Raw genomic sequence first — 22709 nt, forward strand, 5'->3', positions numbered from 1 at the left:
CATGCCATTTTCGTTCATTTAACCATTTTAGAAATAAATGCAACCAGAAGAGTTTGGATGGGGGTACTTTATTTTTATCCTTAAATTCTATACATTTTCTTTCTCTCTATTCTATTTTTTTTGTCCTATTTTTTTCTCTATATTCTTTATTCTTTTGGTCCATTTTGCTGTAGATTTAGCCCATTATCTTCTATTCTGTAAAACCTACCCAGACCCTTACAAATCATTCAGGGTTGTATATGAAAGTTTAATTCTAAACATTTTTATTGGTAAATACTGTTTTAAACATTTTTCAGCCAATGGCATAACGCTATTTCTATTTCTATTTTGGTGAATAAATTATTGACAGAACTCTATACTTTGAATCGGTGATTTAAACTTTTGTCCGAAAAAATACAACCTATGAAATACCCTCTTCTTTACTTACAAAAATATCTGTCTGAGAATAGCGCCGATATATTCATACCATGTACTTGTCTTCTTCATAGTATTTTCCTGTTTTTCTTCACGTGTACCTTAATGTATTAGAAGTATTACCTTTTCAAAAAGCTTGTCTTAATTAATGTATTATTATTTTAAATGTATAAATGGAGATTTGGGTAATGCGCCAACGAGACAGCGAAACAGTGACACAGACAAACAAGCGATATCTAGAGAAAAACATATAGTCTCAAAAAGACAGATTTATATACAATATATCAGGTTCCAGAACCGCGTTTATCCTCTTTAGAAATAATTAAATACAGTGGCGGATCCAAAAAGGTGGGGGTCCGGATCCCCCTTTTTTGGACGATCAATGCTTTGAATGGGGACATATGGTCGGAATGCCCCCTTTATCCTTGGTTGGAACCCCCTTTTAAAAATGGCTGGATCTGCCCCTGTAATATATTATTACAAGGAAAACAAGCAGCAAAACAAAACAAAACACCTAACAAACAGCCTGATATAGCACCATTGATTCTAATATAAATCACATTAGGACGATTTGTCACAACATTTTTTATGCTGAGTGTAAACATATTTTGTTACTTTTCAACTGCCTAGTACAAGATTACTGATGCCGAGTGTAGAATTATTTTTTGACTCATAACAGTCGGACAACTTGACACAGCATCTTTGCGCTCGGTGTAGAATTATATTCATTCTTGTCATAGTGACTGATTGGTACAGTATTATTGATGCTCGATGTAGAAATATATCATTTCTTGTCATAGTGACTGATTGGTATAGCATCATTGATGCTTGATGTAGAATTATATTCTGTCTTGTCAAAGTGACTGATTGGTATAGCATCATTGATACTCGATGTAGAATTATATTCCATCTTGTCAAAGTGACTGATTGGTATAGCATCATTGATGCTCGATGTAGAATTATATTCCATCTTGTCAAAGTGACTGATTGGTACAACATCATTGATGCTCGATGTAGAATTATATTCTATCTTGTCAAAGTGCATGGCAAATTGGTATAGCATCATTGATGCTCGATATAGAATTATATTCTATCTTGTCAAAGTGCATGGCAAATTGGTATAGCATCATTGATGCTCGATGTAGAAATATATTCTATCTTGTCAAAGTGACTGATTGGTACAGCATCATTGATGCTCGATGTAGAATTATATTCCATCTTGTCAAAGTGACTGATTGGTATAGCATCATTGATGCTCGATGTAGAATTATATTCCATCTTGTCAAAGTGACTGATTGGTATAGCATCATTGATGCTCGATGTAGAATTATATTCTATCTTGTCAAAGTGCATGGCAAATTGGTATAGCATCATTGATGCTCGATATAGAATTATATTCCATCTTGTCAAAGTGCATGGCAAATTGGTATAGCATCATTAATGCTCGATGTAGAATTATATTCCATCTTGTCAAAGTGACTGATTGGTACAGCATCATTGATGCTCGATGTAGAATTATATTCCATCTTGTCAAAGTGACTGATTGGTACAGCATCATTAATGCTCGATGTAGAATTATATTCCATCTTGTCAAAGTGACTGATTGGTACAGCATCATTGATGCTCGATATAGAATTATATTCCACCTTGTCAAAGTGACTGATTGGTACAGCATCATTGATGCTCGATGTAGAATTATATTCCATCTTGTCAAAGTGACTGATTGGTATAGCATCATTGATGCTCGATATAGAATTATATTCCATCTTGTCAAAGTGACTGATTGGTATAGCATGATTGATGCTCGATGTAGAATTATATTCCATCTTGTCAAAGTGACTGATTGGTATAGCATCATTGATGCTCGATGTAGAATTATATTCTATCTTGTCAAAGTGCATGGCAAATTGGTATAGCATCATTGATGTTCGATGTAGAAATATATTCTATCTTGTCAAAGTGACTGATTGGTATAGCATCATTGATGCTCGATGTAGAATTATATTCCATCTTGTCAAAGTGACTGATTGGTACAGCATCATTGATGCTCGATGTAGAATTATATTCCATCTTGTCAAAGTGACTGATTGGTATAGCATCATTGATGCTCGATATAGAATTATATTCCATCTTGTCAAAGTGACTGATTGGTATAGCATCATTGATGCTCGATATAGAATTATATTCCATCTTGTCAAAGTGACTGATTGGTATAGCATCATTGATGCTCGATATAGAATTATATTCCATCTTGTCAAAGTGACTGATTGGTATAGCATCATTGATGCTCGATGTAGAATTATATTCCATCTTGTCAAAGTGACTGATTGGTACAGCATCATTGATGCTCGATATAGAATTATATTCCATCTTGTCAAAGTGACTGATTGGTATAGCATCATTGATGCTCGATGTAGAATTATATTCCATCTTGTCAAAGTGACTGATTGGTACAGCATCATTGATGCTCGATATAGAATTATATTCCATCTTGTCAAAGTGACTGATTGGTATAGCATCATTGATGCTCGATGTAGAATTATATTCCATCTTGTCAAAGTGACTGATTGGTACAGCATCATTGATGCTCGATGTAGAATTATATTCCATCTTGTCAAAGTGACTGATTGGTATAGCATCATTGGTGCTCGATGTAGAATTATATTCCATCTTGTCAAAGTGACTGATTGGTATAGCATCATTCATGCTCGATGTAGAATTATATTCCATCTTGTCAAAGTGACTGATTGGTATAGCATCATTGATGCTCGATGTAGAATTATATTCTATCTTGTCAAAGTGCATGGCAAATTGGTATAGCATCATTGATGCTCGATGTAGAAATATATTCTATCTTGTCAAAGTGACTGATTGGTACAGCATCATTGATGCTCGATGTAGAATTATATTCCATCTTGTCAAAGTGACTGATTGGTATAGCATCATTGATGCTCGATGTAGAATTATATTCTATCTTGTCAAAGTGCATGGCAAATTGGTATAGCATCATTGATGCTCGATGTAGAAATATATTCTATCTTGTCAAAGTGACTGATTGGTACAGCATCATTGATGCTCGATGTAGAATAATATTCCATCTTGTCAAAGTGACTGATTGGTACAGCATCATTGATGCTCGATGTAGAATAATATTCCATCTTGTCAAAGTGACTGATTGGTATAGCATCATTGATGCTCGATATAGAATTATATTCCATCTTGTCAAAGTGACTGATTGGTATAGCATCATTGATGCTCGATGTAGAATTATATTCCATCTTGTCAAAGTGACTGATTGGTACAGCATCATTGGTGCTCGATATAGAATTATATTCTATCTTGTCAAAGTGACTGATTGGTACAGCATCATTGGTGCTCGATATAGAATTATATTCCATCTTGTCAAAGTGACTGATTGGTACAGCATCATTGATGCTCGATATAGAATTATATTACATCTTGTCAAAGTGACTGATTGGTACAGCATCATTGATGCTCGATATAGAATTATATTCCATCTTGTCAAAGTGACTGATTGGTATAGCATCATTGATGCTCGATGTAGAATTATATTCCATCTTGTCAAAGTGACTGATTGGTACAGCATCATTGATGCTCGATATAGAATTATATTCTATCTTGTCAAAGTGACTGATTGGTATAGCATCATTGATGCTCGATGTAGAATTATATTCCATCTTGTCAAAGTGACTGATTGGTATAGCATCATTGATGCTCGATATAGAATTATATTCCATCTTGTCAAAGTGACTGATTGGTATAGCATCATTGGTGCTCGATGTAGAATTATATTCTATCTTGTCAAAGTGACTGATTGGTACAGCATCATTGATGCTCGATGTAGAATTATATTCCATCTTGTCAAAGTGACTGATTGGTATAGCATCATTGATGCTCGATGTAGAATTATATTCCATCTTGTCAAAGTGACTGATTGGTACAGCATCATTGATGCTCGATATAGAATTATATTCCATCTTGTCAAAGTGACTGATTGGTATAGCATCATTAATGCTCGATGTAGAATTATATTCTATCTTGTCAAAGTGACAGACGGATACAATATCATTGATGCTGATTGCAGATTAATTTCTTATATTTCGCAGTACAACCACCTGATACAGAATCATTGATGCTGAGTGTTATGATCTTCTTAACTTTTGGGCGCTAGAGCCTGATGAAGGTTATTCCAGATCCGCCTGCTATGAGGGTGTGGATGGAGAGGGGGGGGGGTTCAGTTCTTCAGTTATGTATTCTTTAATTTTTTATGCCATTTTTCTCTATTCTTTATAAATTTTGCCTGTTATTCTCTAATCTTTATATTTTAGCACCCCATTATTCTCCATTCGTTATTTTTTTTGTCCTATTTTTCTCTATTCTTTATATTTGCAGCTCTCTATTCTGCACATTTTGCCCATTATGCTCTATTCTGTAAACCCCATCAAGGCCCTCTGTTATTGTTAATGAATATTTTGAAAAATAACGAATAACATTAACGGTGCCCATAACATTTCTCCCATAAAATATCAGCACTATACTGAAAAGACTATGTTGCTAATTATATATTTGTTTGAAGTAAGCAATATTTAAATGTATTGACGCTAAATTCGTCTTCTTGTCGCTTGATTTGCCTACGCCTCGCTAGTAAGTGAGACCCAATAATCAACGTGGTATATCGAATGGTATATCAAATAGGTACCAGTAATGGCAACGAAAAATGTTTTGTATAACTTACCCACGATCTATCAGTTATGTTCACAACGCTATAAATAATCAATATGATGTACCCGAATGGTAGACCAAGTAGGTATCAGTAATGTCAACGAGAAATGATATGTATAACTTACCCCACGATCTATCAGTTATGTTTACAACGCTATAAATAATCAATATGATGTACACGAATGGTAGACAAAGTAGGTACCAGTAATGGTCTACAAGAAATGTTTTATATAACTTACCCCACGATCTATCAGTTATGTTTACAACGCTATATATAATCAACATGATGTAACCGGATGGTAGACAAAGTAGGTACCAGTAATGGTCTACAAGAAATGTTTTATATAACTTACCCCACGATCTATCAGTTATGTTTACAACACTATATATAATCAACATGATGTACCCGGATGGTAGACACAGTAGGAACCAGATTCCCTGGAACAGACAGGTAAACTCATCTAAATGACATATTCCAGTCACGAGAAAAAGTCCCACGAGACAACCAAAATATACCGTTGTTATGGAAATTGGAAAATCCTTACTAATGGCTGAAATAAAAATAAAACCAATGTCAGTAAAGTATGTTAGAATAAAAAGAATGCTAATAAATGTTTAATCGTGAAAGAAACACCTAATTACATTTATCCGATATAGTAAAGAAAGTAATAATACTGAAGCAGGTGTAGAGTCCACCTTTTTAGTACTAACGACATTTAATGACTGGAGCAGGAGGCTGCATATTATAAATACTGATAAAATTAATTGCAATCCGTCTTTTTTATATCATACAATATATAAAATCCTGGATAGAAATTATTTATATCTCTTTTCAATTTGTTTCCGTAAAGCTTTAGTAATTCCACATTTTAGGAAAAAATGAGTTTCATCTTCAACGTCATTAATATACAATGACCTTCATCCAAATACATACCATCAGGGCTGAAGGTTGGATTAATTGTATCGTTTCCATCTTGGTACGCTTTGTTGTTTATATTGGCTAGATTTTCTACAATCTGTTCTGCAGTACCCACAACAACGGCCATCATAACCAAGGCGTAGGCGAAGGTCAAAATTTTCGCCGTCTATGAAAGAGAAAAGATAATTATATACAATAATCAAGACCTTAGGAACCTGTTTCAGTGGTTAGTGTTTATTTATGTGGTTCTCGTTTCTCGTTTTATTTTATAGATTAGACCGTTGGTTTTCCTGTTTGAATTGTTTTATATTGGTCATTTTATAGCTTGCTGTTCGGTGTGAGCCAAGGCCCCGTGTTTATGGCCGTACTTTGACCTATAATTGTTTACTCTTTATACATTGTGACTTTGATGGAGAATTGCCTCATTGGCACTCATACCACATCTTCTTATTTCTACTTAAAATGTTCAATTTAGTGAATAATTTATCTACTTCAATTGTAAGCACATGTAAGACTTGAATGTCACGTCATCATATATGTTTTACTCTTTCATATAGAAAGAATGGTTTGGAACGTTAAAGGAAAAAAAATATTTCAAGACCTTGAAACATTTTGGAATAATTTCTTTATTTCAATTGTTATCACAGTTATGCACGTTTTGAATGTTGCGCCATCATACGTGTTTCATGCTTTCATTTAGAAAAAATGATTTGAAACGTCTAAGAAATAAAACTTTTCAAGACCTTTAAACATTAGAGAATATTTTGTCAATTTCAATTGTTCACACATTCAAGTCTTTAATGTCCCCTCATCATATGTGTTATTTTTTTCATTTTGAAAGAATGGTTTGGAACGAAAAAGAAATAAAATATTTCGAGACCTTGAAACATTAGGAAATAATTTCTTTATTTCAATTGTTAACACATGCAAGTCTTGAATGTCGCGTCATCATAATTATGTTTTGTTTTTTTTTCATTTAGAAAGAATGGTTTGGAACGAAAAAGAAATAAAACTTTTCAAGACCTTAAAACATAAGGGAATGACTTCTATATTTCAATTGTTAACACTTTTAAGTATTGAATGTAGCGTTATCATATAATTGTGTTTCATAATTTCATTCAGAACAAAATTATTTGAACGCCAAAGTCAAGAGATAAAACTCTTCAAGACATTGCAACTTTAGGGAATAATTACTTTATTTCAATTGTTAACACATCAGACGTCGCGTCATCATATATGTTTCATTCATTCATTTGGAAAGAATGGCTTGGAACGTCAAAGCAAATGAAATTGACTGACTAGGAAAAGATCAATATTCAATCAATTAAGTACTATACAGCAGAGCAGTGTTGATAAAATACAAGCGTCTGAGTTTGATTGACATGTGTAATGATATCTTGTTTATTGAGAAAATGTATTTGGGTTTATACATGGTTCAGATAGATTATTTGTCATTTGTATGGATATTGCTTCATTCAAACCATAATATACTGAGTGCCATTAGAAACGCAACCCCTACCTATATTTTCCAATTAATAATTATTCAACCGACAGATATTCTTTGAAAGTTGTCAAATCGCTCTTAGATTTTGAAGAGAACTTAGGGTATGGATATATGGAACATTTCTATCAACTTTCAGAGCGTTTTGATTTTCAGATTTTAGGATTACAAATTCCACAATTCTACAATTTTTTTTTGAAATTTACACTTTGGATGGCCAATCTCCACCATCATGAACCCATGTAGAAAAAGGTTAGCAAAAAGTAATACCGATAACCAATTTTCTATTGCATTTGGTCCAGTGGATGACATTTGGGTGAAATTTGTGATTTTTTATTTTGACCCCTGTGGGACGAATCGTAAGTTACTGAACCCCCAAAAGGTCGATGCGAGACCAAACTGTAAAAGCAACATGTAACCAATGTTTGAGGAATGAATTGCAAGATCATTTTTGTATTTTTATTTAAAAAAGCACCAACAAGGACTTGGAATATGATGTTTTGCGTTTCTATAGACACTGAGTATACTTTCAAATCATACATGACGTAAAATAAACTACATGCACTTTGTTTGATTACAAACTGGCGACCGGCACAAGTAATGGTACCTTTTGGCATACTAAATTTTACTTTTACATGATCCATAGTAGAATGATTTAGTATTTCTTTAGGAAGAGACACACACAATTATTAGTAGATAAAAAGATTTCTTATAAATTTTCTCTAAGATCTTTAGTAGATACAAAAAATCAAAAAGCTTTTCCCTAAGATTTTCGTTCATTTACATACAAGGAGGTAGTGTTTTTCATCCTCCAACAAAACTTACGAGTAACTGCGTCTTCTGTGAAGTCTTTATACAGATAATTCCGTACAAAACAATGAGAATAAACTGTATGATGACTGTTGTTATCACTTCTAAACCCCATGCATAGGCTAATCCTCCTGTAAAAGAAAATTTTAATTATAGTGGCTCCAACTTGGTCCAATCCGACCTGCGACATAGGGGTTTTGGCTGGCGACCTTGCAAACTGAAGTGTCATTTAAAATGACCAAACCAAAAATATGAAAAAGAACTGTATAGTTTGCTTATAAAATAACATGGTAACCTGACGCAAATTTTTAACGTGAACTTGCAGCCTAAGGAGGGTATTCTACTGGAGCCCATTATTATGACCAAAACTATTTTGTTTTGTTCTAAGGAGACATGATAACTGACAATAAGCTTGTTCAATTTGTGTTTTTCTACTTTTCAGTGGTATGAAACAGTAATTGAGAAAGAAAGATAGTTGAACAAGAACAGTGAAAACAACACACATAAGGGTGTATATGACATATGGAAAGGTGAACATGACACAGAGAACGGACAACAAGACACATAGTACGGTGAACATGTTGCAGATATCGAAAAAAAATAACACTAGAACTGTGAAAATGAACGGTGAACATGACATAGAGAACAATAAACAATGTACATGGCACAGCGAATATGAACGGCGAACATGACACAGAGAACAATAAACAAGACACACGGAGCAGCGAATATGAACGGTGAATATGACACAAAGAACGATGAACATGACATAACTACATGTATCATAAGGTTTTAAGAACGGAGAACATGACATACCTGATATAATAAGCATAACGGTGCTTGGTCCTAAAACAGTGGATACCAGTAATGCTGCCTGATAAACCAAGAACCAGATTGATATTCCCTGATTTAACTTTCTAACAATTTTGGCCTCTTTTAGTAAGAGGTACAGGTTAGCAATCGTGGAACCTATCCATCGTCGTCGTTGTGTGTAGAACTCGTCAAACTCCGTGGGACAATTCGTATAGTTACACGAAGCTGCACAATAGTCTATTCTCCAACCACTTTGTACCTATAGATATATTTCATATAATTAACAAATTGTCGAGTTGACCATCATATTATTGTGAATTCTATCTTTGAAGTCTCCGTATGAGCACAGTTTTGAATGGTTTTGAATTCTTCTATTAATTTTATGATATATGTATTTCTTTAACATTGGTGTTTCAAAATTGATTATATTTCAATACAAAATCTTATTTTGATATCAAAATTTAACGCATGACGAAAAAGACCTTTACCAAACATTTGCCTATCAATATCTGCCAAATCCTTGACATAGATGCGGTAGGTGAACTATATATTTTTTTATTAAAGTTTAATATCAATTTAATGGTTCTGGTAGCATCGAAAGTAAGATACAGTTGATGCAGACTGAATTTATACATTAATCAAAAGTACTGCTGCTCTCTTGCTATTTAGCACCCATCATCGTTTTATCTTTATCTATCCGAATAAGATTATTATTGCTGGTCTTGAAAAAGGAATAATAATTTCATCTAATACTTTTAAAGTCATGCAAATTTCATACTAAAAATGTTTTAACATGTAAAATTTCATTTCCCTTTTTCTTTAAAAAAAAACCCAAAACTGCTGAATCAACCCTAGTTTCAGAAGGAGCCTTATTCTGTTCGATGTGGTCGAAAATTTTTTCTGAATACTAGTACCCTTAGGGTCCTCGAGTTTCATTGATGAGTCTTTTGTAGACGGAACACGTGTCTGATGTACACAATTTTAATCCTGGGATCTATGATGAGTTCTTAAAATAAATTCAGGGGAAATTTGTTTTACCATTAGTGTACAGAGCCATCTATCTTCTCCCATGTCTTTGGTCAGGAATTCCAATCCTTTCTCCACATTAGAAGCGTAAGTAGGTATAATGTCACGTAAAGCTCTGACTCGGTATACACTGAAACAACCAGGGGCACACAAAACTGATCCCAATACATGTTCTGCAGCCTATAAGAGTAATATACATTACGTTATTATTTAGATGCACATTTAATTACAGTTATGTAACGTACAGTTTTGGCGTACCGTTACACCTGGTTTAACTGACACCTTCTATTTGCAAAATATCGTTCCAGTAATGGTCGTTTTTAGAGAGTTTCCCGGTCTACCAGTATTTACCGAAGTCTAACCGTATATCCCGAAGCCTACAAACATTTTTCGAAGTCTGCCTATATTTTCCGAAGTCACCACTATTTACTAAAGTCCCCTGGCACTTTCCTAGGTTTAATCAGTATTTCCCGAAGTGTACCGATATTTCCGAAAATATACCGGTATTTTCAAAGGTCTACTAACTGTATTTTTTGAAATATAAACATTTGATATTCATGATAGTAGTATGAAAAGGCCGATTCTGCCGCAATCGCATTTTCAAGGGGAAATCCTGCATAGGACCCCCAGCCCAGACGGCCAAATGCAAACGGACGGCATCCCTATTGAGCATAGGGTAAATACAAGAATGGCATATGTATTCGATGGTAGAAAAGTCGCTCCAGAGGATAGTGGGGATAAGGATACCTTAAAGGGAAGGATGTCACAGATTAAAATAAATAAAGATATGACATCCGAAAGAAATATGATGGATTTCTTTCTGGAGAATGAAGAAGATTTGAAGGATAACACCCCAACCCCCCAAAGGCAGCAGCAGTGCTGCAATGCTCCAAACATAGTGCAGATGGATGAGCATACCGAGCAGTGTCAAAAATGCGGTTCACAATCCACCAAGTCGCGATTTGAGCATCATCAACTAGGGGAGCAGAAGACCACTTGCAATGTTCCGCTCAAGAGGAAGAAGGGTCAGTTCTGCAAGAGCAAGCCCGGGAAGGATGGTCTCTGCTGGAGACATAGCAAGCAACCACGCCAGCAGGAGGAGGAGGAGACCATCCCAGTCGAGGGTAAGATGGTGGTAAAAGAGACCATGAAGACCCTCCGTCAAATAGCTAAGGATGAGGGTCTGAGGGGGGTCAGTAGGAAGAACAAGGAGGCCTTGGTGAAGCTCATCGAGGAGAAAACCACCCATAAATTTGCCCGCCAGGAAGTCTTCAGCAAGAAGCAGCTCAAAGCGCTAGCAAAGAATCGTGGCCTCACCAAGTACTCTCAGCTCAAGAGAGACGATCTGATCCAGCTGGTGGAAGAGGACATCAAAAACGCTCCAGTCGAGGATGAGATCAAGGTCATCGATAGGCGGGAAGCTCTGAATGGCGTATTTGGCACGGTCGTCATCGAACCCGCGAAGCCGCACGATATGACCACTTTTCTGAAGGTAAGTCGGAGCACCATCACCAGCGCCATCTCGAATGCACTCGTTCAAAAGAAGGGATTGAAGGTGCACTTAGTGCTTCTAGCAGAGCTGGTGAAGACCAACCTCGCGACCGGAGAAAATACCTACATCACCCCTACCTTCAGATCACGCACGACAATGATCACGGAATCTGACGACCTCGAATTGGAGATTGCCTTCATGATGGAGAAGGTCAAGGAAAATATGGCAAAGTACATGCGGGAAGGGAGCGGGTGGACTTTCAGCAGCGTCGAGAAGCTAGAAATCCACCTCAACCAATTCAAGCCACTCAAGGGGGGCTCCTTCATACCAACCCCATCGGCTCTCGTGAAAAAGAAGGCGATCGTCAATGTGAAAAATGAGGATGATCGCTGCCTCCAGTGGGCAGTGCTGGCAGCCCTTCACCATGAGGAAGTCGACCAGAAATCCACCAACCGCGTATCGCAGTACAAGAAATGGGAAGAAGAGCTAAAATTCGAAGGCATCGACTTCCCAGTCTCGCTCAGGGCGATCGATAAATTTGAGAGGCAGAATCCCACAATCAACGTCAACGTCTATGGCTTCAACGGCGTAAAGAAGGGTGAGGATGAGGAAGAGGATCTTCAGATTTACCCCCTCAGAATATCTAAGAATACGGGCCCCACCCACGTAGATCTCCTCTTCTTGACTCGCGAAGGTAAGCAGCATTACTGCTGGATCAAGAGCCTCTCACGACTCTTGAGCTCTCAAATCTCTGAGCACGGTCATGAGCTTTTCTTCTGTCGCAGATGCCTTTCCCACTTCTCCAGGCAGAATATCTTGGACGAGCATATGGAATATTGCAGCAAGAAAGATGCAGTCAGGATCGAGATGCCGGAAGAGGGGACCACCATAGCCTTCCATAGTATCAAAAAGATGATGAGAGTCCCCTTCGCGATCTACGCGGATTTCGAGTGCTTTACAGAGAAGCTCGACACCTGCCAGCCGGATCCATCCCACTCCTACACGAATGCCTACCAGCTTCAGCGACCTTCAGGCTTCTGCTATCACGTGAAATATGCTCACGGAGACTACAAGGATCCGGTCGTCTACTGCGGGGAGGATGCGGCAAAGAAATTCGTGCAGTGCGTGGAGGAAGAAGTGCAGGCCATCGCCAAGCTATACAAGGAGAATAAGCCCATGGAGCTGACTGACGACGATAAGGTGAGCTTCGCAGAAAGCACGCACTGCTACATTTGCGGAGACGAATTGGGAGAGGATAAGGTCCGGGACCACGACCATCTCACCGGGAAATATCGCGGCGCAGCGCACAACCAGTGCAATCTGGATTTCCAGCTTCCGAAGCACGTCCCCATCCTCTTCCATAATTTGAGCGGGTACGACGCCCACATCTTTGTCAAGGAGCTTGGCCACACCGAGGGTAAGATCAACTGCATCCCCAATACCGACGAGAAGTACATCAGCTTCTCCAAGCAGGTGGGTGATCTGGAGATGAGGTTCATCGACTCGTGTAGGTTTATGCTCAACAGCCTGGATACCCTAGCTAAGAATCTCACCCCCGACCAATTCGCGACCGTGAAGACGAGATTCAGCGATCGCCACGAGCTGATGATTCGGAAGGGGGTATTTCCCTACGATTATATGGATGGACCAGCCAAGCTGGAAGAGACTCAGCTCCCACCTAAAGAAGCCTTCTTCAGCACGCTCTCCGGAGAGCATATCAGTGATAAGGATTACGCACACGCTCAGAGAGTCTGGGAGACCTTCGAGTGCAAGACCCTACGCGATTATCACGACCTCTATCTCGAGACTGACGTGCTACTGCTAGTCGACATCTTCGAGAATTTTAGGGATATCTGCATGGCCAACTATGGACTCGATCCTGTCCACTACTTCTCCTCCCCCGGGCTATCATTCGATGCCATGGTAAAAACCACCGGGGTTAGATTGGAGCTTCTTTCCGATCCAGATATGCTGATGATGTTCGAGAGCGGGACAAGGGGAGGGGTGGCCATGATCTCTCATCGTCAAGGTAAGGCCAACAACCCCTACATGGAGACCTACGATCGCTCCCAGCCCACCAAGTATCTCACCTACCTCGATGCCAATAATCTTTACGGGTGGGCGATGGCGCAGCCTCTTCCCACGGGGGACTTTGAGTGGGTGGAGCCGGAGGAGATCGACGAGATCCTGAGCTATCCCGACGACCACGAATATGGCGCCATGGTAGAATGCGATCTCGAATATCCGCAGGATCTTCACGACGCCCACAATGACTACCCTCTCGCGCCCGAGAACGTGGAGATCGGTAAGGTGCGTAAGCTTGTGCCCCATCTAGGCAAGCGCGAAAAGTATACCCTCCACTACAGAAATCTCAAGATGTATCTGGAGATGGGGATGAAGCTTACGAAATGCCGTCGTATCATCAGATTCAGACAATCCCCATGGCTCAAGCACTACGTGGATCTGAATACTGCTCTTCGCGCCAAGGCCAAGACCGACTCCGAAAAAGACTTCTTCAAGCTGATGGTCAACTCCGTCTTTGGCAAGACCATTGAGAATATCCGAAAGCGGGTAGACGTTAGGCTGGTCACCACCGAGAAGCAGGCCCTGAAGCTCGTGGCCAAGCCAAACTTCGATCGCCGCGTCGTCTTCACCGAGAATCTAGCAGCCGTCCACATGAAGAAGACCAAGCTGAAGTTTGATAAGCCGATCTACCTTGGAGCCTGCATTTTAGATATCTCGAAGCTCCTGATGTACGACTTCCACTACGGATTCGTGAGGAAGACCTACGGCAGTAAGGCCCGGCTGCTCTTCACTGATACCGACAGCTTGGCCTATGAGATCCAGACCGACGATTTCTACCAGGATATCACCCCGCACGTTGAGGTTAAATTCGACACTTCCAACTATCCTCCTGAGCATCCCTCTGGCATCCCCACCGGCAAGAATAAGAAGGTCCTCGGGATGTTCAAGGACGAGTGCGGCGGTAAGACCATGACCGATTTCGTGGGGCTCCGGGCGAAGCTATACGCCTTCAGGATGGATGACGGTAAGGCCACCAAGAAGGCGAAGGGAGTCACGAAGAGCGTCATCAAGCGCAGCATCGCCTTCGAGGACTACAAGCGATGCCTGGACACCCAGCAAGAGATCCATCGACCGATGAATATCCTCCGGAGCCATCTCCATCAGATCTACGCGCAGGAGATCAACAAAATCGCTCTTTCCGCCAAAGATGATAAGCGTCACATCCTCCCCGACGGCATCAGCACCCTCTCGCACGGCCACTATCGAATCACTCACGGGTGAGGGCACTTAGCAGACTCTGACGGGTGCGGATGCCCATCCCGCACTTGGCCCATACCTAGATAAATGAGCATCATTCGCGTGCACAACATAACCCTTCCCAATAAACCTCTTTCGAATGTAGACCTTGTGAAAGCCACCAAGGACCTAGGAATCCCATGTTTCAGAGGGGTATTCATGCGAGATACCCTACCACCCAGCCCGCGCCGCATCGAATGTGGAATCTTGAATCACGATAGCTGGGAAGGTCCTGGAACGCATTGGACCTGCTGGTATAAACGTGGGCCGGTAAAGTATTACTTTGACTCCTATGGATTGCCACCGCCTGACGAGATGGTGAACTACTTACAGCCTGAAATTCGATATAGCACGGATGAATTACAGCAGCGAGGCTCGGTGGTGTGTGGTCACTTTTGTTTGTACGTGTTGAATATGCTGTCGCCGGGGAAGTCGCTAGAGGACGCGGTCTTCTCACTCTATAAATAAATGGATAAGTTTGGATCTCATGCAAGAAAGCGCGCATCCCTTTGGCGAATGCTGCAGGATTTGGATATGAACGACAATCGTATTACTAGCCTAGGACATCCCCAGGACAGCTCGGATGCTGTGACAAAACGGTGGGTAACCCAACAAATGAAAGATGGTATAAAAGACATCAATGACCTGGAGGCTGCGCTTGAAGCAATTTCAAAAGAGCTCGAGGCGATGAAAAAACACCTGAACGGTCTCGAGAAAGATGTGGTGAAGTGTTTGCCTATGGCCGGCGGTATGATGAGTGGTGTCCTGGATATGCAGGGATACTCGATCGTCAATCTTCCAGAGGGGGTGGCGGCACATGAACCGGTAACCAAAGGATGGTATGCGAAGAACTATGTAGATCTAAGCATGGCGATTCAAAAGAAAATAAACACCATCGAACAGAAGGTGAAATCTTATCACACGACGGACAGGAGCCGGCGCGAATTGGATTCCATATCTGAGGAGGACCAGCGCATCGACAGAATCAAGGCGAAACTTATGAAATTATAAGGTAACACAGCAGAGTTTTCCTGTCCTATGAATTAGGACAAGAAAACTTGACTAGTCTATTGCACATCTGCAGCTTTGACCCAAGAGTTGAATTCCGTGGGATACCCCCTCCACTTGACGTAGAGCTCTTTTATCCCTCCCCGGGTTCTCCGGCGCAAGACCTTCTCGATGCGGTAGATGTTTTGATCAGTCTTTTGAAGTTCGGGCTCATAGAAGGATCCCTGAATTTCCTCGCCGCTGAAATCCTTGAGGCGATAGGTGGGCGGCTGAGTGTTCAACACTAGGGAAATGGTGAATACTTCCTCGGTCCATCGGGGTGTGTATCCCTTTTCGAATGTACCTTTCTTCTTGGTGATTCGGACTTTGTCGCCAGCATGAAATCGCGGTGGTTTTATGGGAGGTATGCTGCCGTAAAGGTTCCAATACACCTTGTTTTCATGCTCCTTGTGACTTGCGGCGACAGGGGTCATTTTGATGGATCGGTGCTTGGTGGTATTGTACTGGCGAACAAGATTATCCAAAACATTGATGTAGGTGCGTGTCGAGTTGGCCGAGAAATATTTGAACATTTTCTCTTTCATGGTGCGATTCCAGCGCTCAACCACACTCGATTTCTCCTCATTTTCGGTGGAGTAAAGCTCAATATCATGCCTTTGAAGCAGCTGATTTACATCCTTGTTGTAAAACTCAGTGCCTTTGTCTGTCCAAAGCTTCTTGGGCATACGCTCCTTGAACACCGCTTGAAAGGCATCCCGCACCGTCACCCCCTTCTTGTTTTTGAGTGGTATCAACCAGCCATATTTGGAGAAGACATCGATGATGCTCAGGATGAACTTATTTCCCTTGTTGTCCCTGGAAAAGGCACTCATATCAACAAGGTCGGCCGCCCAGGTCTCATCCACACCACCCACTACCACACGGCGTTTCTGAAACTTACGTCGAACTGGTTTGTGCAACTCCTCAGCTAAATCATCGGTCCAGCGAACTTTTTTTAATACCCAGACCGAATCGAGCTTTGGTACCGATGATGGGTCCGACGATGCTGCGGTCCATGCGTTCGCGTGTGGTAGGGTTGGGAATGGTGTTAAGCGAGGCTAGCATAGCTTTGTCACAGATGGAGTTGCGTGAAGCGGTATCCTTATGCTGGGCATAACAAAGATCGTGGTGATATGCAGCTTGGTCCACTCGATTAATGGGTTTGGACCAAGCCTTCGGGGTGCCATCGGGGAGTAGTCGCTTGCTAAGTTTAGTCCCTGGCCCGGTGAAGTTGTGTCCGGGGAGATGCATTTCCATGGGTAATCGGTTGATTAGTTTGTTCATGAATCCTGCACCGGTTGTAGCAACAAACTGAGACTTCTTGGCACCGCACACCTTGCAGTTGCCAACCTTCCTCCGTCGCCCGTTGCTGGTAATTGTTTCACCAGGGTTAACTGTGTCCGTCTTCCTACGACATTTTACGCAGAAGATCATCGTTATTTTATTTAAATAAATGAACGTTGAAGACATTTCCTACAGTGCCAACGCCCCCAAGAGGAGCAATCACTACCTCCTACCGCAGCGGTCGATCAGAGGGTTGATCATTGGGAAGTCGGACTGTGGTAAGACAACGCTGTTGAACAACCTACTCCTGCGCGATGGATGGCTCGACTACGATCGATTGTACGTCTTCGGAAAATCGCTTCACCAGCCCATCTACCAGCTGTTGCAGCAAGCGCTGGGAAAAGGCTTCCCTAAGGAAGATATCCGAGACCTCTTACAGTGTAGGGGTAAGTCACCCTACTCGTTGATCGATGTGGTCAACGCCTTACCATCACCACGACACCCGAGTGGTATCGACACTGTTTTCTTCGAGCAAGGGAGTGATGTACCAGACCCCCGAGAACTCGACCCCAGTCGCAAGAACCTCATGGTGTTCGACGATTTGATGCTGAGCAAACAGAACACGTGTGAAGACTACTACGTGCGCGGTCGCCACAACAACGTCGATTGTTTCTACCTGTGTCAGAACTACTTCAAACTACCCCGACAATCGATCCGAGAAAATGCAAACTTCCTCTGCCTCTTCCAGCAGGACGCAAAGAATCTCGACCACATCCGACGCGATCACTGCAACGATCTTACCAAGGAACAATTTGACGCTCTGTGTAAGCATTGCTGGTCCCAACCCTATGGATTTGTAACCATCGATCTTACAAGCCCCAAGTCAGCAGGGAAATACCGATGCAAATTAGAAGAGTTCTATGAGGTATAAAATAAAAAAATGGATCACTTGCAGGAATTTTTCCTGGAGAATCAACGGGACTTTGATCGGGAGTTTGAGAATGCTCCCAAGCCCTCACGACCACCCCCTGAATGCAAGCACGAGTGGGACTCGGTCGATATGACAAGTATGTGTTGGAAATGCGGTCGCACGATCATCCGCCCGATCGATAGCAGTAGAGGTGATTTCGACGCATGGAACTCTGACCGTCTGTATGGTAAGGTGCAGCGTCCCCCACAACCCCAATGCCCTGCCAAGACGATTCGAGGCCACCAGTGCACAAACCCATGCCAACCGCGTAAAGACCTCTGCCTAAGACACTTGAATCTTCCGAAGAAAAGGGATCCGTATCAGCTGTGTAATACCTTCATGTGCAATTTATCGCGTATGGACGTTCGAACCAACGCTTCGGGGCGTTCACACCAACGCTTAAGGGCGTTCACACCAACGCTTAGGGGCGTTCACACCAACGCTTAAGGGCGTTCACACCAACGCTTAGGGGCGTTCAACAGCGTTCGCTCCTATAAATAAATGACGTTTATCAAGATTACCGACCCTAAGCAGCGTGAGGCGCTCTCAAAGGAGTTGCATGAAACTAAGCGGAGCATTCAAGCCAGCAACATGCAACATCGTCTCGACAAGATTGGACTCAGCCGAGACCTTTCCAGGGTGTTCAAGCCTGTGGTTGAGGCTCAGCGGGAAGCAGCTTCAAAAATCACCAAAACAATCGAAGATTTACCTGCAGCAGTGCCAGCCCTCCCTCCTCCACAACCCGAGTTTGCTGATCCACTACCCATCGCACCACCTACAGACACCGTCCTCGGACCTCGAGCACAGCAGTATTTGCAGCTCAGTATGACTCCTTCCGCCGACCACACCTTTGGATTGCGATCTGAAAACGATGGTATCTTCATCGGAAGCTCACCAGTTACTTTTGACGATGATGATATTTTCGTAGATGGTGTGAGGTACAAAGGAACCCTTGGCCTCTGGGAACTCATGGTGAAAAAGAAACCAGAATCGTTTGAGCCCGACGACCTTTACGACTATGCAGAGATCCTGAAAAGTTCCGGTGCCATGTATCAAGGCAATTCCACCCTCTCGAGAACCCCGAAGGCGAATAAGAGTTACAAGTGGAAGGAAATCGTATCCCACATCTACAAGAAGGATAAGTTTGGCAGTGGGCTGCAAACCGTGTTTCTTCCTTCCAACTTCAAGCAGCTTCTCGATCGCTTGGAACTGTGTGCTGCAGCATACCGAGCAGGAAACAATGGTGTGCGCAACGAAATTGTGTCGATTATCGATGCTATGAAAAGGGGTAGACATATCAGCATCGAGGAATATAAGGCACTGCATCGTAGCATCCTATAAATAAATGTTGCAAATCAAGAAAGGTTACGCTCGAAAGTACGCCTACGGTGGTAAAGGACTGTTTGACACAATCGCCAGTTTGGCTGCACGCATGTTTACTTCCTCTGCCGCCCAAACCCTAGGAAGTAAGGCCGTGAGTGCTGCCACCAATGCGGCCTTGAAAGGTGTTGAAAAAGGGGCTTCCAAAGCCGTCGACCATGTGGTTGATAAAGTGACCCGCCCCAGAAAACGCAGTAAAACCCCTCAACAGCCTAGTGTTCAACGCAAAAAGCCAGAGCAAGTTCGGTTAAACAATCTAATCTCCGGCTCTGGTATCAAAACCATCCACGACTTCGTCCAACGCTATAAATAAATACATTATGTCTAACATTCTTACAATCACCGAAGGGTTGACCTTCGACGAAAGTCTCCAGGAATATCAGGTTCGAGAATACGAACCACAAGCCGGTGCCCAGCTGAACAATCCCGGTGCTGAAATCCGAATCAACATCGAAACCCAGGATTTGTTCCTACACCCCGCCGAAAGTTATCTCGTGGTAGAAGGTCGACTTCTCAAGAATGATGACACAGCATATGCCGATGGCGATCTTGTGTCGCTCACCCATAATGGTATCATGTATCTCTTCAAGAGCATCAGTTACAGGCTTTCCGGTCAGCAGATCGAACATATTAACGACCCCGGCATTGCCACCACTATGCTGGGAATGTTAACCTACCCCGACGACTTCTCCAAATCGCAGGGTCTCAACCAACTGTGGTATAAGGATTCTTCCATCGATGCTGAGGCTGAGAACACTGGATTTGCAGCCCGCCATGGATACATTATCACCAAGCCCACCAACAAAGGATCGTTTTCGTTTGCCATCCCCCTAAAACATATTTTTGGATTCGCAGATGATTACAACAAAATAGTGTACGGGTTCAGACACGAACTCTCACTCGTTCGCGATTCAAATGCTAATGCCATTTTGAGAGCAGCTGCCGTCAACGATCCGGCAAAGATCGTCCTGAATAAACTATCGTGGTTCGTCCCTCACATCACCCCCTCAGACGAAAATAAGATGCAACTGTACAAAACCATCCAAAGTAAATCCAAGATCCACTGTGGATTTCGCATGAGACAGTGTGATTCCATAGCCGTTCCCCAAGCCTCACAGTTTAACTGGCGCCTAGCTGCCAAGAGTGGTCGCGAAAAGCCTAGATATATCATTGTTGCCTTCCAAACCGACAAAAGTGGTGACCAAACCCATAATGCTGCCGTGTTCGATCACTGTCGATTGCGAAATATCCATGTCACCCTCAACGCTGAACGTTATCCAGCAGTCGACTATAATGCAGCTTTCAACGAAAATAGGATCGCCAGAGTGTTCAAAGAGGCCTCCGACTTCAGAAAGAAATTCCATAACATGGACAGTCTCCTCAGTAATGGTGGGATTAATCCCTCCGATTTCATCGACTTGTACCCCTTATTTGTGATTGATGTGAGTCATCAGTCTGAGCGTCTCAAAGAATCCACGGTGGATATTCAGATCAGAGCCGAATTCGCCCGTAATGTTCCAGCCAACACCGAGGCGTTTGCACTTGTCATTTCCGACAGAATCCTACAGTTTGAATCCGATGGTCAAAAGATGAACGTTGTGTACTAAAAGTAAATGGATAAAATTCACCTACAACTCCTCTTTGCCAGTCACCCCGCCGAAGTCTATGCGATCGTAGTGAAGGCTAGTAAACAACTCAAGGAGCAGTATGACGGTATCGAAGAGTGGAAGCAAAAATATGTGACAATGGTCTACCATAAATAAATGGATAACACATTGTTGCAGCAAATTGCTAATAACACCGACCCAAAGCATGGGTTTTCCTTCATCGTCTCTGGAAACGATAACCAAATCCTTACCCGGTTCAACCCCCCACTACAACTCAAGGAATCTAAGACCTACGAAATGGCATTAGTAAACCTGGAAACCTATAACTCCATCCCCAACATTCATACAGGTAACAATTCCTTCCGCTACTCCCCCGACGATGGTGCCAACTGGTTTCCCATCGCACTAAGCACAGGTTCCTATGACATCGAAGACATCAACAATGAGATCCAGCGGCGGCTGCGGCTCAACAAACACAAAACGAAGATCATCATCGATGCCAACAGGGCAACCCTAAGAGCAACGCTGACCCTCGCCAGACACTATCAAGTAGACTTCAACGTTGTCAATAGCATCAACACCGTCTTGGGATTCGAGCGGCAGATTTACACGTTCGATATGATCACAAACGGCTATACGGAAGGGGAACACATTGTAAATATCATCAGCATCAACAGCATTCTGGTGAATAGTGATATCATCCATGGAAGTTATGTAAATGGTACACAGCAGTCTACCATCTACAGCTTTTTTCCCGCAGACGGTCCTGGTATGAAGATCATTCAAACCCCAAAGAATCTAGTATACTTGCCGGTGACCTTGCGAACCATCAATCGCATGCAAACGTATCTCACCGATCAAGATGGTAGGCCCATCGATTTCAGGGGTGAACATCTCACCATCCGCTTTCATCTTCGTGAGGTATAAATAAATGACTTATCACGAACATGGTTTGAGTTTGACAAAAGGTCAAGCTGATAAACTACAACGGGCTGCCAAAAAAGGTTGTCCGGTCTCCATTCGTTTGTCCCACGCAAACCTGCAAGGTGAACACAAGATGTTGCTCACCACCCGCCAGGTTCAAAAGATCGCCAAGCTCCTACAAAAGGGTACTGGTGGTATGGTCCTAGAGTTGAGTGCGACCCAATTAAAGGAAAACATGCAGAAGGTGGGTGGCTTCCTACCCATGTTGGCGGGGCTGGCAATGAGGGCACTCCCCATGTTAGCAAAAACCATTCTACCCGCCTTGGGTGTTGGAGCCTTGAGTGGTCTTGGTGGTGTAGCCGTCAACAAGGCCTTAGGGTCTGGATTGTACCTGAAACGTGGTGGATGCGTTTGCACCGTGAAACCTAGTGGCAACGGTCTCTACCTCAAACCTTCAA

At 42.1% G+C, this 22709-nt stretch overlaps 1 protein-coding gene across 5 annotated transcripts in view; it reads right to left on the bottom strand.

The window, feature by feature from the left end:
• Positions 1-22709, bottom strand: part of LOC127721292 (chitin synthase chs-2-like) — a 74256-nt gene that overhangs the window by 11536 nt on the left and 40011 nt on the right. For all 5 annotated transcript variants that reach the window (XM_052228030.1, XM_052228028.1, XM_052228026.1 and 2 more), the window contains 6 exons: positions 10239-10406; positions 9204-9459; positions 8403-8518; positions 6092-6242; positions 5511-5708; positions 428-515 (listed from right to left, as the gene is read on the bottom strand). In XM_052228030.1, the coding sequence (XP_052083990.1) occupies positions 428-515; positions 5511-5708; positions 6092-6242; positions 8403-8518; positions 9204-9459; positions 10239-10406 (977 nt within the window). The remainder of the gene's footprint in view (positions 1-427; positions 516-5510; positions 5709-6091; positions 6243-8402; positions 8519-9203; positions 9460-10238; positions 10407-22709) is intronic.

Source organism: Mytilus californianus, unplaced genomic scaffold, assembly GCF_021869535.1.
Source record: "Mytilus californianus isolate M0D057914Y unplaced genomic scaffold, xbMytCali1.0.p SCAF_12, whole genome shotgun sequence".
NCBI classification, from domain to species: domain Eukaryota; kingdom Metazoa; phylum Mollusca; class Bivalvia; order Mytilida; family Mytilidae; genus Mytilus; species Mytilus californianus.